The sequence below is a fragment of the Toxorhynchites rutilus genome, chromosome 2, assembly GCF_029784135.1.
Source record: "Toxorhynchites rutilus septentrionalis strain SRP chromosome 2, ASM2978413v1, whole genome shotgun sequence".
In the NCBI taxonomy this organism is placed as follows: domain Eukaryota; kingdom Metazoa; phylum Arthropoda; class Insecta; order Diptera; family Culicidae; genus Toxorhynchites; species Toxorhynchites rutilus.
Window position 1 is genome coordinate 335,055,482 of NC_073745.1, and position 18,408 is coordinate 335,073,889.

General features: G+C 39.9%; 1 protein-coding gene across 1 annotated transcript; it reads left to right on the forward strand.

The window, feature by feature from the left end:
• Positions 1-421: 421 nt before the first annotated feature.
• Positions 422-18,198, forward strand: LOC129768836 (importin-7). Its single transcript, XM_055770757.1, has 10 exons — positions 422-831; positions 8,510-9,420; positions 9,476-10,511; positions 10,966-11,097; positions 11,163-11,339; positions 16,247-16,383; positions 16,458-16,782; positions 16,845-17,004; positions 17,079-17,222; positions 17,302-18,198. The coding sequence occupies exons 1-10, from the start codon at positions 748-750 to the stop codon at positions 17,358-17,360; spliced, it is 3,165 nt and encodes a 1,054-aa protein (XP_055626732.1). The 5' UTR covers positions 422-747; the 3' UTR covers positions 17,361-18,198.
• Positions 18,199-18,408: the final 210 nt, after the last annotated feature.

Here is an 18,408-nt window from a genome sequence, read left to right on the forward strand (position 1 = left end):
ACGGGTCCACTCGAAGTTGTAAAAAATTACAAGTCGAAACTAAATATTTGCTGTTGTATTTTTTTTATGCAACATTCACTTGTAATATGCAATATGTAACACTAATAATATTAGTGCAAACAACTTGTAATATTAGACTTGTAGATTCGTACTTCCAAATTCATTCTGCAACAGGAATCTACAATTTACGTTATTAGTGAAATTTCGATTATGCCACGGGGCCCAAGAGATTAGCCAGTTGTCGAATTTGAGGTAACTTACTGTATTCCAATTCACGCAATTGTTTGAGTTGAAAAAGAAAATTATTTTCACCTGAATCGTTTCAAGTGAACAAAACGCTCCCAAAGCGTTCGCTTTAGCAACACACCTCAGTGCACGGGTGTATCGTCACTTCGCTCGCGCCAGTGTTTGTGTGCGTAAATCAGCCTGTCATCGTCCTGCCGTCTGCCAAAAAAAACCACATCGTCGCCCCAACACACAGTGTGTTATCCGCAACCAGTCTTTTTGATTTTTCATCATAGCGCTGAAGTGTGGACGGAACCGAGCGCCGCGTGTGCTGCCGGGAGTGTAAAAAAACTTGTAGTTATTTTATTTTTTCGTGAAACAGGAAACCGTATCAAACAACAAACCCGTGTCCGCGAGAGTCGAGACGTGGTCCATCCGTGTGTATGCGACTGTTTAACGCGTGTTGGCAGATCGGTATTGATTGGAATCGGATAGTACCAGAGAGTTAGCCAGCAGCGAAAAATGGATAACGCAAAGATATGCGAACTGCTACGTGCAACTATTGATCCGAATCAGCGGCTTCAGGCCGAGGAGCAATTGAATCAGGTAAAGCATTGCAGCTTCTTCTTCAGGGTGGAACCATGTGCTCGGCTAGGAATTGGCAATCGGTTGATGGTGATTTTCAGCTGCTCTCAAGTTGGCGAGTGGTCGGAAACAATAGCAGAAGTGAAATATGAATAGGCTATTCGGGGTTCCACTTTTCCAGCGCATGGAGTTTGGCGAAGAAGGGAACATTGTGAATTAATCATGTAATGAATTTTTGGCCATCTTTTTATCATTCTTTTGCTCTTTTGCTTCATATGAGTGTGTAGTATGGGTGTATTTGTGGGCACACGATTGCATGACAGTGGTGGAAATCGCTGTTTTTCTCGATGATGTGTCAGTGCTGCCATATAACTGCTATATGCATATCGAACAGAGAATGTAACATAATTAATTTGCCAATTTTTGAATAATAGATTTTGTGTAAACATCGAAATGCCCGTCCTTGTAGATCTGGATGATACCCATTCTAATTTCCGGCAAAACTCGTTTATTGCGAAACTAGCAACACTAACAGTGACAACAACAAAAAATCAGAAACTAACACTAAAGCACTGAAACATCGCAGCGGTGGAGCGCGAAAAAATTGCGGCTTTTCTCGCACAATGCTAATGCTATAAATCGTGCTCTTCTAGAAGGGTAATTTTGGATGATAATAATAACACACATGCTTATATGGTTATGTGGCCGTCGTTCGGTTTCAGTAATGTTTAGTTCGAATGAGTTGCTGCCTATCATGCTCTCTACGGGCTTCGCCTATAACCTTGCCTCATTTACCTCTGCTCGTGCGATGGTTTATCCTTCATAAAATCAACAATAGCAAAAAAAACTCGTCATTGAATTCGTCCTGTTTATGCTTCGTAAAGGTATAAAAATTGACCAAACAAGTCGCAAAGGAAAAAAAATGTAAACAAACCATCTATTCCAATGCTTCCGATGGATGGCATGCCGAAAAGTTTGACTCGGCAATGTTTCTAATCTCGATTTCACTGTCTGTTTTCATATACCAATGAATCATCATTAAAGCGATGATTATTTTATATGATAAAGTTGAACCTTGTACATACTCTGGAATTCCGGAATTTCAAACGGTTGATGAATTGATGACGAAAAAATATGCTGTTGGAAGCAGCCTACCACTGTCTGCTTGTTGCTGAGAGCATCCAGATCGGAATGAGATAAATTGTTTTTTTTCGGCAGAGGAATACATGTGTGGAATACATTCGCACTTCCAATTTAATTAATTGAATCATTAGTCCATTTTTGTGGCGAGAGCTGTGGTCCACTTTTCTGGTGGTGTAGAAATATGGCCGGCTGTGCACACATTTTTTTTAACTTCGATGAACTAAGCAAGCCACTAGAATACCACTCCTAGATATACGGCGTGGCATACTGCGAGAGGGGTGTTAGGCGTCATTCATTACGCTTTGTCTGAATGTTCCATATTGGTAGTGGCTCGATTTCGGCACCGAATCGCGATCATGGATATATTTACATCGAGCTTTGCAAATCAGTTTTTCCAGGTTGCTGTCGAAAATGTGTGAGATATATTCGATGGTGCACGGGGAATTCCCTCGTTTACAACGTGAGTTCGATTTCGCAACGTGTGGAATAAGTATTCACTGTAAAACGCTTTGCAACCGAGAATATCGTTAAGGGACACTGGAATATTCTTCAGAGTTTCGGAGCAAAACAAGCATCGGTCTTAGTATCCCCAATAATGGACATCGATTTCAATGAGCTGTGTCCTGATTTTTTGGAGTAATCGGATGAAAAAGAAATGACCTTGAAGAGTAGGATGAGGAGGATAGAATTTCCAAATACAACGAGTGAATCGCAGAATACGCCGAAATGCCTTATACCGAGATATACAGTCAATCGCAAAATTGAGTGTACAAATGCTTCTGAACACATTGATTCATTTGATGCATAATAATTACTCACAACAAAAAGTTTCAGCGAAAAGTTTTCTCCTAATTGTTTATTCCTTAAAATTGAAAACAATCTCTATTCTAATTCTGTTTGGGCAGTGTTGGTTATTGTTTTCAAAATGGAAAGTTAGAGGAAAGAAATAGATATTCTTACACGTACAATGATAATAAGTATGAATTGTCGTGAAAAGACATTGCAGGAAATAGCAGCTATACTCGGAAACATATACTATACAGTAAAGACAATCATGAACAAGGTGAAATACGAAGGAACCATGGAAAATCTCCCGAGTAGAAAACACAAACGTATCCTGTCTTCTGATGATCAACGAGTAATTGTGCGAACATTTCGAAAGAACATTAAAACAAACATTCCTAAATTGACTACCGAAGTAGCCGGCACCATCGGAAGACCTGTCAGCACAGACACTGTCCGGAGAGTAGCATACAGGAACAATCAAGAGGTCGTGTTGGCCGTGGAAAGTCTTTCATCTCAATGGTGAATATGAAAAAACGACTAAAGTTTGCTAACGAGTTCTGGAACAAGGTTCTTTATACGGATGAGATGAAAACCAATCTCTTTGAATCGGACGGAGGACAGATGGTGTAAAGGATCTAGATGGTGTAAAGGTGATCTAGATGGTGTAAAGGTGATCTAGATTCAGCATTTGGTTCCCACAGTAAAACATGGCGGCGGCAGTCAGATGATGTATGGTATGACGGCGGCTTCTGGAACTGAAACCATGGAGTTTATTGATTCGGCGATGGACAAGATGGTTTCATGGAACATCCTGAAACGTAACGTTCAGTGTCCCGTGCAAAAAGTGGGTCTCTTTCGTGATTACTACTTTCAACAGGATAATGACCCGAAGCAAACTGATCTCATCGTGCGGGAGTGCCTACTCTATAATGTCCCAAGCAACTCAAAACACTTCCGCATCCACCTGATTTGAACACTATTGAGTATATATGATGGGGAATCAAAAAATGGCTGAAGAATGAAAATCCAGAGAACGAAGCAGAACTCGAAACGACGATTAACCCTTTAACGGGTACCAGCATCTATATTGCCATCAACGATTTTATTTTTTTCCTCTTCTTTAACAATAGATTATCACTTCTAACCCTATGTGGTAACTTGTTCTGATGTCTAGCAACATGCCCGTTTTCTTGGGCGCGAAAAAATTAAAAAAACTATTCATTTTGGAGCCATTTTTGTATCAACAACTCCCAATTTAGAGCAGCAAGAGCAAATTTCTCGTATAGTTATTGAAAAATAGTCATTTTGTTGACGTTTTCAATACATATGAACTGTTTAGGACCTGTTGAGTCTGATTATGAATTTTATTAGTTGTTTTTGTTGAAACTAACATCCAAATTTCAAATACAAAAACAACATTTTTACCGTCAAGTTTTTTCCGCTAGACGGTCAGGTGGCATCTATATTGCCACCAATATTTTACACTAGCCGGGCAGGTGGCATCTATATTGCCATCAACATCTAACACTAGCCCTTTCACGGGCAGGTGGCAGCTATATATTGCAACCAACATTTTACGCTTTGCGTTGATTACATGCCTAGTTCTCACGGCCCGTTTAAGGGTTAAGGAGATCTGGGAGAGCATTCCGTTTAAAGTAACCAAAAATCTCGCCTCGGCGCTTGCAGACAGCGCTGGACGCCAAAGGAGGGTATAGCAAATACTATGATTTTTGTTATCTGTTAACATTTCTGAACTGAACTGATTTCAACTTTCTTTTCAAGAAAACTTGAACTGTGCATTCAATTTTGCGACGTTTTTTTAAACATGAAGTATAAATGTGACCATTTCAATTTTTTTCTTATCACTACATGAGAGTGAAAAGGATCAATTTTACGATGAATATGAGTCGCTTTTAATCATTTACTTTTTAACACCGAAAAACTCAAAAATAATAAACCAACACGGGGTGTACACTTAATTTTGCGATTGACTGTATGTGCTGCGAAAGTAGAAGACTGTGCGTGGTGCCATCCCCCATCAACAAGAGCAGACACGTCGACAAGCTCGCAACCCTTTTTACTCATATAGGACGATATGATAGCCACTAAGGGCAAGATCATGCAAAAAAAAAGACGGGTGGGTAATGTCGGGGACATAACCGGAGTGACGTAGGACTATACAAAGGGGACAGCTTTTGCTAAATATATATTTTAAATATATTGTTTTATTTTCTTCTGCTACGTGAATACCTACCTATCTACCTGAAAAATGGATTAGTTTACTGTTTACTCTTCATGAATATGTTGGGGGTTCTGCAAAGCATCTTTGGTGTTGTGTTTTTGCGTTTTTTTTTTACAAACTTTCTCATTTTTTTCTCGCTGTCTTGTAGTTAATTCTTGATTTTTTTCCGAAGACTTTGTACTTATTAAATGTTCAACGCCGGGCATCTTTCGGCGTATGCACATATCGTACACTCAAAATGATGGCTGTGATAGGGGATGCATAGGTGGTCATCAGCTCATTCACTATCATATATTTCACTATTGAGCACATTACCGTACCTTAAACTGTTTCCGTGTTTCGGAGACGAATGAATTGTAAGATTTGTAGTTTCCGCAAACAAAGTAAATAAAAATGAACTGAGGTTTTGGAGACGAACTCTACGATCTGTCGAGAAATAAACGAGCTATAAGCGTTCTGAAAAACCAACAGTAAATACATGGACGAATGACCTTCGGATTAAAGCCCTTTAAAATAAGAACAGAGCAGCAGGAAATACATAGAGGCGAATGAACTGCAAAGTTCAATGCCTCTTAAAAACAAAGAAAGAAGAATAAGGAAATACATAGCTCATCATGTTGCTCCTTAGTTATTTTTCTATACAATGCAGATGTAACGTCATTCATTTTTCAACATTAGTTATCAACCAAAGAAAGCAGTTCTTGCTACCGAGAAAATTCGTTAATGCCATCCTGCATACAATGTGTTGTAATTTGAAGCCATTTTTAATTCGGAAACCATGCATGGGTTTGTGAAAACTGAATGATCAATTTAAAAGATCCCAACCACCAATAAGTTCAAGAACAAGATAAACAAAATAAATCAGTTTATATTATATGTCATATTATGTCTCTTTAGAATGCATTGGTATTGTGAAAAACTTTCAATAACTCTTCTTTGAACGGTTTAATGGCCCTGAAAAGTGCCGTGTTTTACGGTGGCTGGTTTTGCCACCAAAGCAGTCTGTATAAACAAACTTTTTCCTTCTTCTACCTGCTTCCGTTTTGCGATTGCGTTTGCCACTCACTGAAACTAGTTGTTGCCACCGAACCGAATGTGCTCTGTTCTGTTCGGTTTTGCGGGTTTTTTTTATTGTTGTGAGCAGCTTTGCAAGCCAACTCGAGCACTCCGGCGGCCGAAATTCTATAACCGCTATTAGGTATACTGGTGCTCCGGCACCAATCCGTTGATGCGATGTGATGTGAAACGATGCCACACAACCACACTGATTTACGGTTTGAAAGAGAATGATACATTTCTCAGCGGATCCGCGCCTTTTGTACTCTAGCGGTACACACTCACAGGATAGAGACAAATCAGCAGACTAAGCCAAAGGGGCGAGTCCAACGAGACGAACGAAAGAGCGTTAAAAGGCAGCGATGGCAAAAAAATACATTCATTACGATTTGTTCGCTCGTTGGATTCACATGCAGGCATTGGTGTCGCATTGGAGGCGATTTTAACCTGTAATTGAACATTTGCGATGACAGTGGTACAGTGTCGACTTTCGATGTGGGGTCATAATTTGGACCTCGAACTTTATGTTTACAAAAATGTCCAACTAAATATGTCGCATTACAGGTCCGTCCAATTAGCTGAATGTCGAGCTAAATGTAAATTACTGTACTTTCAATCTAGAAGCAATTTAAAAATTAATGAATATTGAATAATCGGGAAAGTTCCCAACCATAGATAAGCTCAGAACAACTGCCAAATTCACATACTCATCATATACTGGCAAACAAATTATGAAAAAATCAATTTGTGTTTTATTATTATTTTGGATATTATTTTAGAAAGCATTGAACTGTATTTCGTAAACCCTTTTTTGAAAGATTTAATGGCCCTTATAAGCGCCGTGTTTTATGGAATTTTAGAAAACTTAGTACTCGTGGTTTTGAAAAAAAAAACCATTTCGAACGCCCTCGATGCCGCCTTATTCTGGATTTGCCACCAAAGCAGATTGTATAAAGAACAAACTTTTTTCTTCTGCTACCAGCTGCCGTTTTGCGATTGCGTTTGCCACTCGCTGCAACTGCCTGTTGTTGTCTTGATGTCCACCGAACCGAATGTGTTCTGTTCTGAATGCGGGTTTTCTTATCGTCGCGAGCAGCTTTACCAGCCAACTCGATCACTTCGACGGCCGAAACTATATAACGCCGGCTAGGTGGACTGGTGCACTGGTACTAACGCGCTCGGCCTAGCTACCCTTGCGGGGAACTCCAGATCAACACGGTTCGAGCGGGATTTTGCCTTTCCCTTCACTTTTCCTCCTTTTCCTTGGGTTGGTTTGTTGAAGTGTTTTGATGCGAACCGATGTGGTGTACGGTTTGAATGAGAATGATCGTTACGGCAGCGGAGTGGGGATTTTTAAGCTGACTGGCTGGCTCGAGAATTACGCATGTGTGAGACAGCGACCAATGTTTCGTTCATTTTTTTCTTTTTCCTTTCCAATGGTGCTTCATTCTATTTCGCTGCTGCTCTGGTTGCCCGTTTTGGTCGGTACGATTTGAGGAGCACAAAATGGACCAATCAAAAATGGGCACATAGTGCATTTTGACAATGCTTGATATTTCACAATTATTCAATTATTTATCTCAAGAAAAATGAAATGTTATTCATTATGATAGATGCGTAGATATATTTCCTATCAATTGATGCCAAACCCATTGCGATCTATTGAGAAATGCTCGAATTATAAGCGTTCCAAATCTTGCATTTTTTTCCTACTTGTTCAGTGCCTAGATTTCCATTTCACCCCCTATATCTTCCGGTTAGACGTAGTCCTACGTCAAAAATTGGCATTTGAATAATCAAACATTATTTTTAATTATGTATGAATGATGTTAATGGGTCTATTTTGTTATGGTTTATCGTGTGTTAATGAGAAATTACTTATATTTTCTAATATCCGGTCAATTACCATCCGTATATCCGTTTCATCTCTAGTACATATTCACCACTAAAACACTAAATTTTTCGCACGCAAGCAAGCTAGACCACGTGTAACGTGTTCTTTTGTGTGTGTCCTACTTGATATAGAGCCTGTTTTGGCAGAAGTGAAATATATGACATTAACTGCCATTTATTAGAAGCTACGCGTATCACTGGGTAGCGTTCTTTCTTAGATGGCAGTATTCGATTCAAATTTAGTTACTCCAAGGAGGCAGTTACTCGATTCAGATTTCGAAACACGCTCATACCTTTCCATCAGACTCCGCCTGACAGCTATTGTGCGTTCACCAAAATTTTGACTATTATCTCGTCTCGTCTCGTTCCCGCACTGCTGTTAATTAATATAAGCTTATCATTGAATCGCCAAGGTTGCTCATTCCCAGCAAGCTCATTAGCGAATTATTATTCATGAATTATTAAAGCATATCACGTCTCAATCGATTGTAGTTCTCCGAACCAGCGCCCTTACTCATTCAAATTATAGCCCATGTGACTAATCGTTTCCGCTTATTTTTGTTATCATGTCTCTGCTAGGTGCACAAAATCATTGGCTTCCTGCCGAGTCTGCTGCAGGTCATCATGCAAAACGATGTCGACAATCCGGTCCGCCAGGCAGGTGCAATCTATCTGAAGAATTTAATCACCAGCAGCTGGCAGGACCGGGAAGCGGAAGCAGGCAATCCGATCCCGTTCGCTATCCACGAGCAGGATCGCGCCATGATCCGGGACACGATCGTGGAGGCCATTGTGCACGCACCGGACATGATTCGGGTACAGTTGTGCGTCTGTATTAATAACATCATCAAGAATGATTTTCCCGGCCGGTGGACTCAAGTGGTGGACAAAATTAGCATCTATCTGCAGAACCGAGACGTCAACGGGTGGAATGGGGCGCTTCTGTGCATGTATCAGCTGGTTAAGAACTACGAATATAAGAAGTCAGGCGAACGAGCTCCTCTGACCGAGGCGATGAACCTGTTGCTACCTCAGCTGTACAATTTGATGCTGAATCTTATAAATGATCCATCCGAGCGGAGCGTTCTTATGCAGAAGCAAATTCTTAAAATTTACTATGCCTTGACGCAGTACGCGTTACCACTGGAGGTAATCACAAAGGAAATCTTTGCCAATTGGATGGAAGTTTGTCGTCAGATTTTGGACCGTCCTGCTCCGGACTCTTCTCATATTGACGAAGACGAACGACCCGAGCTGCCCTGGTGGAAGACGAAAAAATGGGCCTCCCACATTGTGCTCCGAATGTTCGAACGCTACGGAAGCCCCGGTAATGTCGTCTCGAAGGATTACAACGAGTTCGCCGATTGGTTCCTGAAGACCTTTACCAGTGGTTTGCTGAATGTACTGTTAAAAATTTTGGATCAGTTCCGCAACAAAATCTACGTTTCGCCGAGGGTGATGACTGACACACTCAATTATATCAAGCATGCGTAAGTACTACTACGACTATTATCAGCACGGGTTTTCAATGATTCTCTATTGCAGCGTCTCACACGCCCACTCGTGGAAAATGTTGAAACCGCATTTTATAGCCATCATCCAAGATGTTATCTTCCCACTGATGTCATACTCGGAGGCCGACGAGGAACTATGGGAAGCGGATCCAATTGAGTACATTCGTCAGAAGTTTGACGTGTTCGATGATTACACCACTCCAGTTCCGGCGGCCGAAACGCTTCTACACAACTGCTGCAAAACGCGGAAAGGAGTTCTCCCCCAAGTCATGCAAGTCATCATGCAGATCATCAATGCGCCGAATCTGAACGCTAAACAGAAGGATGGTGCCCTTCATATGGTTGGTTCGTTAGCTGATGTCCTGCTGAAGAAGAAGGTATTCAAGGATCAGGTCGAGAACCTTCTGATGCAGTATGTTTTCCCGGAATTCAATAGTCCTCATGGACATCTGCGTGCTCGGGCCTGCTGGGTGCTGCACTATTTCAGTGAAATCAAATTGAAAAATCCACAAGTTTTGCCGGAAATAATGCGACTCACATCGAACGCTCTGCTAAACGACAAAGAGCTCCCCGTCAAGGTGGAAGCCGCTGTTGCCTTACAAATGTTCCTCATCTCCCAGGACAACTCATGCAAATATTTGGAGAGTCAGATAAAGGAAATCACACTGGAACTGTTGAAGATTATCCGCGAAACCGAAAACGAAGATCTGACCAATGTGCTGCAGAAAATCGTGTACACATTCTCGGACCAGCTGCTCCCGATCGCCGTCGACATTTGCCAGCATTTAGCAACCACCTTCAGCCAGGTGCTGGAAGCGGACGAGAATTCCGACGAGCGAGCCATCACGGCGATGGGACTGCTGAACACGATGGAGACACTGCTGAGCGTGATGGAGAATCACCCGCAGGTGATGGCATCGCTACATCCGATCGTACTGCAGGTCGTTGGACACGTGCTGCAGCATCACGTTAACGAGTTCTACGAGGAGGCGTTCTCGCTGGTGTATGATCTGACGGCGAAGTCGATATCGCCTGATATGTGGAAGCTGCTTGAGATTATCTACCAGGTAGGGTTTGCGAGGAATGTGATTAGTACGACAATTAGTGGAACCTCGAGGGCTTCTAAAAATGATAGCAATTTTTAAAGTTCTCTAACTTGTTGGAAAACATGCCGTATTTTGAAGTTTAGATGTTTGAAATTTTATTGTGTATTTTGTGCATATGCGCTAAAATTCATAACCGACACAGATTTATTTACGCTTCAAAATATATTTTCTGTATTCCGAGTTTTGCTGATCAAAGACAAAAAGGTAAAATTGCTAGATGAATTGCACAAGAAAGCTTCTCTGAAGATCTCTAAACAAGAAAATGAATAGTTGTATATACGGTCTCTATGCATTCATATTCATAAGGTAACAGTCCCTTCATAGAATATTTTCGAGCTATCTGGTGTTCCGCTTTTGTTTTGCTAACAGCATGAGATAATTCGACTGATATCATTCTTTTCAACCTTTTTTCCAGCTTTTCCAGAAGGATGGAATCGACTACTTTGTTGATATGATGCCAGCGCTTCATAATTACATAACTGTCGATACACCAGCATTTTTGTCCAATCAGAATCACGTCCTGGCGCTATTCAACATGTGCAAAACGGTGAGTTGTTGTGTGGGATCATCCAGAACGAGATTTTTTGTGCTTATTTGCTTTCCTTCTTTTAGATATTAACTGGCAATACGACGGAGGAGTCCGAGTGCAGTGCCGCCAAGCTGATCGAGGTTATCATCCTTCAGTGCAAGGGTCGCATCGATGAGTGTATTCCGAGTTTTGTTGAGCTGGCCCTCACTCGGTTAACACGCGAAGTGAAAACATCGGAACTGAGGACGATGTGCTTACAGGTAAAACACTGATTTTTTACGCTCACAGTCGAAATTGCGTGAGCTGTGGAATACATTCCCGGAATTTCCTAGTTTATTCAGGACTAGCGGACCCGGCAAACTTCGTCCTGCTCTAAATAATTTTTTTGTTATCAATACCTTCAAACATTCACATTTTCTTACTAAGCGAACGTTCATGGGTCCAATCGCAGAACCGTTCGTTGATTGATCTTCTAATCGAATCTTTGCTATATCCTTTTACTATAAGTTTTCTAGTACTTCTACCAAAACTCGTCATAATAATATCACATTATTTTCAGACACAATCCTCGTTCAAGATTTTTTTATCACTTTCAAATAACATGTTTCTCCGTTACATGGAACACATGTTTGATACTGATAATGTAATGAAATGAAGGCTTCTCAAATCGGACGATTAAGTCCTCGAGCTTGACGCTTAAACATGGTCTACACATTACACGGCGATCCGTTTCTATTTCAATAGTGAGATATGGGAGTGCGGTTTTTCACCTGAAAATCCATTTCCATATTCGAACAAATATCAATTTCGTTTAGGGCAAACATCAAATGGATTAGCTACGTTCGTCACGATGTAACTGTAGAACACATGGGAATTAAATTTTCCGAATTTTCTCATTTCCCTTCAAAGTTTTCCGATTTTTTTCAATTGTTATGTTTGGTTGAAATTTATTGAAATGTGTGTAATATTTTTATGGGATCCCCAGAAACATTTCTCGTACCCAAAAACCTCCACATGCCAAATCTGGCTCCATTTACTTGATTATTTCTCGATTTATGCAGAAATTTGTGTTTCATTTGTATGACTGAAAGACAGAAAGACAGACTTCACCCCATTTATATATATACAACCAAAACATACAAAATTGGTAGTTTTGTTCTTTATCGCAAATATTTGACCCGTATTTTTTTTATCTTTTCATTAGGGTTGTCCGAAAAATCAACCTTTTCCTCTTTTTTTCCTTTTTTCTTTTCGAAAATTCAATTCGAACTCTCTGCAGGTATAGCACCTTCTTAAAAGAGACCAAGTGATTGGCTTTAATTTGATATGTCGATCATCTGAATCGGTCTAGTAGTTTAAAAGTTATGAATTTCTGGAAAAAAGAGAAAAAAGTTGATTTTTAGGACAACTCTACAATAGAAATGGTTACCCTTACTGAAAAAATAAAAAAAAATATGTGTCTAATGTTTTGCGATAAAGAACAAAACTACCAATTTTTACGAAAATTTGAACCACTAGTTCGGTTTTGCATGGAATAGCTGTAATTAGGGTGGCAATGGATGTATGGAAAAAATTCCATCATCGAATTTCAAAAACTGATCACGTACAATTTCAATCGGATATGATTTAGGGGTGCCTCAAACCGCTCAAAGTTTTGATTTTTTGATCCTCGAAAATCTTCCAAGGGGGGCAATTTGGAAAATCGCAATTTTTTTTCGATGCCAAATAACTTAAAAATGCATTAAACGTCGAGATCCGGTGTCATCTTGAAAAAAATTTTGGCCGAAAATCGACCTTTTGGGACTGGGCCTGAGAGACAATGAACGTGTGGAAAAAAAATTATCGAATTTAAAGAACCGACCATGTATAATTTGGTTATTGTCCCAAAAAATACCTGTGCAAAGTTTCAGCTCAATCGGACAAGATTTAGAGGTGGCTCAAAGCACTCAAAGTTTTGATTTGTTGGCCACTCAGGCTAAGTCCCAAAAAGTTGATTTTCGGCCAAAATTTTTTTTCGAGATAACACCAGTTCTCAAACAAATTTTAGAAAATTCGTTTGGCATGCAAATCATTGTAAAATACTTAAAAATATTTCATAGAAACTTCGAATGTTTTCTGTTTCGGCAACCTTTTTGAAAGACGTAGTCTTCCGTCAAGAAGCCACTGACGGATAAAATGGTGAACATTGAAGTTCACATCCCAGCGTCTGATTTGGTGGGCCCTGTAGAGTAGTGCGGGGCAAAGGTGCGCACCTAACTGTTGTTGTCCAATAAGTCTTGAAATAAAAGCAAATAAAACTCAGTTTGCTTACCAAATTATAACTATACTAGCTGACCCGGCAAACTTCATCCCGCCCAAAATATGGTTTTTGTTATCAATACCTTCAAATATTCACGTTTTCTTACTATGAGCAAGTTCATGGGTCCAATCGCAGAACTGTTCATTGATTGATCCTCTATTCGTCCCCGTTGAATTTACTTTTTACTATAAAATTCCTAGTATTTCTAACAAAACTCATCATTATAATATCAGATTATTTTTAGACACGATTCTCGTTCATGATTTTTCAACCACTTGTAAATAACATGTTTCTCCGTTACATGGAATAAATGTTTTATACAGAAAATATGATAGAATAAAGACAGCCCTAAATCGGACAATTCCTTCGTCGAGTTCTGCTCTTATCAACACATATGGCGATACTTTTTTTTTGGTATAGATAGAAAAATATATAGGAGTGCATTTCATCACATTAAAATCCATTTCCAGTTTCGAGCGAAGATTAATTTCGCTAGCGCAAACATCAAATGGACTAACAGTACTTGTAATTGTAGAACATATAAGTATTTCATTTTTCCGAATTTTCCCTTTGTCCTTCAGAGTTTTCCGAAAATTTTCAATTGTCATGTTTGGCAGGAATATTTTTGGTTGAAATATGTGTAATATTTTCATGGGACCCCCTCTCCATTCCAGAGGAGGGATAGATGTCATACCATTATAGAAACATTTATCATACCCAAAAACCCTCACATCCCAAATTGTACTTGATTAGCTTTCGAGTTATGCAGAAATTTATGTTTCATCTGTATGACAGCCCACCCTTAGAGAGCGAGAGGAGAGTCTAACAGTAATAGAAACATATATTGCACCCTTAAACCTCAATATGCCCAATTTGGTTTCATTTGCTTGATTAATTCTCGAGTAATACGGAAGTTTGTGTTTCATTTGCATGGCAGCCCCCCTTAGAGAAGAAGGAGAAGTATCTAACCATAGTAAAAACATTTATTGCACCCTGAAACCTCCACGTACCAAATTTGGTTTCGTTTGCTTGATTAATTCTCGAGTAATGCAGAAATTTGTGTTTCATTTGTATGACACGAAACCTTCCCCGGGCCCAAAAACCCTTCTTCTTCTTGAATGGCGTTAACGTTCCCTGTGGAACTTTTGCCGTCTCAACGTATTCATTAACTAGCGTCGTTCATTAATACTTGGTTGAGATTTCTATGCCGAATAACACGCCTTGAATGTACTCTAGAGTGGCAAGCTCTAGAATACGCGTGACCACAGTGCAAGCCGGAAGAATTTTCTTTGACGAAAAATCTCCCAACCAGAACGGGAATCGAACCCGAACACCCGGCATGATAGTGTGGGACGCTAACCACTCGGCCACGGGTGCACAACACCCCTGCATACCAATTTTCATGTTGATTGGTTCAGTAGTTTCCGAGTTCATATGAATCAGACAGACAGACAGACAGAAATCCATTTTTATATATATATATACTTTTGTCCCATAGTGGGGGCAAAGGTGCGCACTTATTGAATTGTACTTCTGAGGTAACTTGTAACAAAAATAGATGCTTTATCGTTACCAGCGGGAGAAGCATCATTACTAGAGTGTGTAGGCATTTTTTGGTATTTTTTGGCTGGAGAAGGGTGGGTATTATGGTCGAACATGGTTTTGTTATGTGCTGATTGATTCTTGGCAGCTAGAAATATGATAACGGGCCATCCACATACCACGTGGAAATTTTTGGGAGGGAGGACACTGACAATATAAAATGTCCAACATTTGAAACAGGATTCTTTTTATTAAAAAAATCATGTTTATAAACACATAGTTACCTTCACCTGATTTATTTGAAACTGATTGTTGCAAAAAACAATATTTATTTGAAGTTCATTGTGAAAACATAAACATAAACGGAACTTAACCGTTATTGAATTGAATGCATGGTGAAAAACAAACATTTTTTATATAAAATTCATTTTGAATTATTTTTAAGCGATTGTTTATTTTTCTTTCTCTGTCGCAATCCGACGCTTCGAGACTCCCTCCCGAAGCCTGTTGGGTCATTTCGAGCACTTCTTCAAATTAGTTTTCTTCTTGTGAATCCCATTAAAAATTGGTTGAAAACATTTTATAATTTTTTTTGGAGAGCAAAACGCTGGTGCGAACTTTTGCCCCACAAGTAATTTTACAACTAATCGAATTTCTGAAAATAGCTCTTGAAATTTTTCACAAAAACGAATACGCACTATTATCTACTGTAGAATGAAGGTTTCCTTGACAACGAACTTTCCAGTTATTTTATGTAACTAAATCGTCATCCCCAAAATTGAAAAAATTAGATCAAAACAACGCAAAAGTTTTCTTTCCTCATAACTTTTTGTCACTTTCATGAAATGTATCTTGCTTATATGTGTGAACTGCTGGTGTAATAATGTGTCAAGCGAATACACTGTTGTTGAATTTTTATGCTCGTTTGTTTCAAAAAGGCCAATGCGCACTTTTGCCCCGCACTGCTGAGGATGAAACGTTCTGACCACATAATTCTGACAAAACTCCTTCTAGAAGCAGACAACAATTGTAATTTATTTTCTCCATCCTATCCCGGAATTTCGTTAGTCCTTTTTTCTGTTTCATAGTGACTTTCAACACTTTTGGCTAGTTCGTCACTTTGGCTTCCATCTTTGGAAGAATGTTGGGAGTGAGAATTGAATTCGTGTCTTAAGCGTGAGAGATAAGAATGTCGGGAGTGAGAATTGAACTCGTGATCGTGGTATGAGGTATGCATGTTACCACTTACATCAGATCACCACCTTTTGTTAGTCCTTGAGTATGATGAAGCAATATCTATCGCTCAAATCCTTTTCTTCCCATTAGGTCGTCATAGCAGCCCTGTACTACAATCCACAACTCCTCATGCAAATCCTCGAAAAGATTCCACTCCCGGTGAGCAATGAATCGATAACGGCACATTTCATCAAGCAGTGGTTACACGATTCCGACTGCTTCCTTGGGTAAGTAGAAATCAGTCACCATCAAGTTCAGTGCAAGCACAGATTAGTCATTCATTCCTTTATTTTTCTTCTAGAATTCATGACCGCAAGTTGTGCGTGATTGGGCTGTGCACTCTGATGACCCTCGGCGAAGGCAAACCGGCAGTTCTCAGCGAGATTTGCGACCAAATTATTCCCACGCTGATACTGATATTCGATGGATTGAAACGTGCGTACGCGGCTCGTGCGGCCGAAGGCGAGGAAGAGGAAAGCGAGGACGAGGATGATGAGCTGGAAGATGGTATTTCCAGCGACGAGGACGAGGTGGACGAAATGGGACCGTCTTATTACGACCGCATCGCCAAGATGGCGAAGACCAAGGCGAATGAGCTGGGCTTCGAGCTGACGGCCACAGTGAAGGTTTGTCGGAACTGAATGTGTGTGAATCAACTGACAATGTGACGTATTTAATTTACCAACAGGACGGTGAATCCGATGACGATGACGACGATGAAGACGATGATGATGATTCCGCCGACGAAATAGATGAAACGGCACTCGAAGGTTTCACCACTCCATTAGATGACGAGGATAATCCAGAATGTTTGGATGAATATATCGCTTTCCAGGATGTGATGACCAGTAAGTAGAACATTGACCTATAGTGGAATTTCTCTTAATTAACGCGCGAACTATTTCCCTCCAATCTTCAACAGACCTGCGAAATTCCGATCCGAACTGGTACAACATGCTTACCAGAAACTTGAAGCCAGACGACGCCAAATCGCTGCAAGAAATACTTGTGTTGGCCGATCAGAAGAGAGCAGCCAAGCGATCCAAGGAGATTGAGAACAGTGGAGGTTAGTACAAAACAATGCTTTGTGTTTGGTGCAAATTTGCGAACCGAACCATCTCACATCTGTTTCCATTGATTTGAAGGATATCAGTTCACTCAGCATCAGGTTCCAAGTTCGTTCAACTTCAGTGGCCAACAGTGAGATTAAGAGGAGAGTGAGGGGGAAGCAAAACAAAACACGCGACAAATTGGTAGAACCAACAACAGCAGCCCATACATCTCTGAATATAAAAATAAGCGATAGTGTATAAAAAACAAAAGAGATCACCATACAAGTATAGAGAGGAACGATAATAATTGAAAATATCAATGCTACGGCGCCTATTATTGTATCACTGACTTGAAGGGGAGCAACATATTGGAGCCATCACGACGATATCTGTTGATAGAAACGAACATATTGCAGGAGAGGAAAGTGAACTAGCTAACTAGCAAGCGGAGCCACATTTGAGGATCACTTATTGTTGCACAACAAGAAAACACAGGAAACAACAACAACCGTTTTGTAGGCAAAATTTGGGTTCTGTTATGAAAATTTTCGACAAAGAATTGTGTAAAAAAATGCTTCTGAAGCGCATGTTTACATTTTCTGTTCGAATTGTTTAAAAGTTTATTTTTACCTAAATGTTGCACGTCACGTTACACAAAACAGAAAAAAAAATCAGGGATAAAATTACGGAAGCTGGTGGAATAGCTGCGTGACGACACCCAACCAAAAAACCCAAAAGAAATGCATGCATAATCCATTATTATTAGATGCGACACCGCGTAGTGATGATGATGATGGGGAAGCTAGTTTGATGAAATATCGCCGAAAAATTAGACCATACTTTCTCACCCGTTTTGGTTAACTGCATGGATCGTATATATACCACACCCACTACTGGAAGAAAAGCTCACCTATTTTTTGTCATAGTCAGTGGAGGAAGAAGCATAATATAATTTATTACAAAAATCACGGACAGATAGACGAACGAGAATTTTATAGGCCATAATTTTAGGTAGCGATGTATCACATCTCTTCTCCATCTTTGACATAAGATATAAATTCATTTTCTTTGATTGTTCATCTGTATCGCTCCAAAATAGGCGCGGATGGTTGAAGATGTTTCATTATTGTGTAATTAAGAGCAAAAATAGTCCGGCATACTTTGTTGTAAAATAGTTAATTTATGACCCCAATAGTACAA

Excerpts from the sequence above, each read along its gene's own strand:
- LOC129768836 (XM_055770757.1), top strand. The coding sequence starts at position 748 with ATGGATAACGCAAAGATATGCGAACTGCTACGTGCAACTATTGATCCG. Across the intron at positions 16,783-16,844 it reads AGCTGACGGCCACAGTGAAG|GACGGTGAATCCGATGACGA; the intron begins GTTTGTCGGAAC and ends ATTTACCAACAG. Across the intron at positions 17,005-17,078 it reads TTTCCAGGATGTGATGACCA|ACCTGCGAAATTCCGATCCG; the intron begins GTAAGTAGAACA and ends AATCTTCAACAG.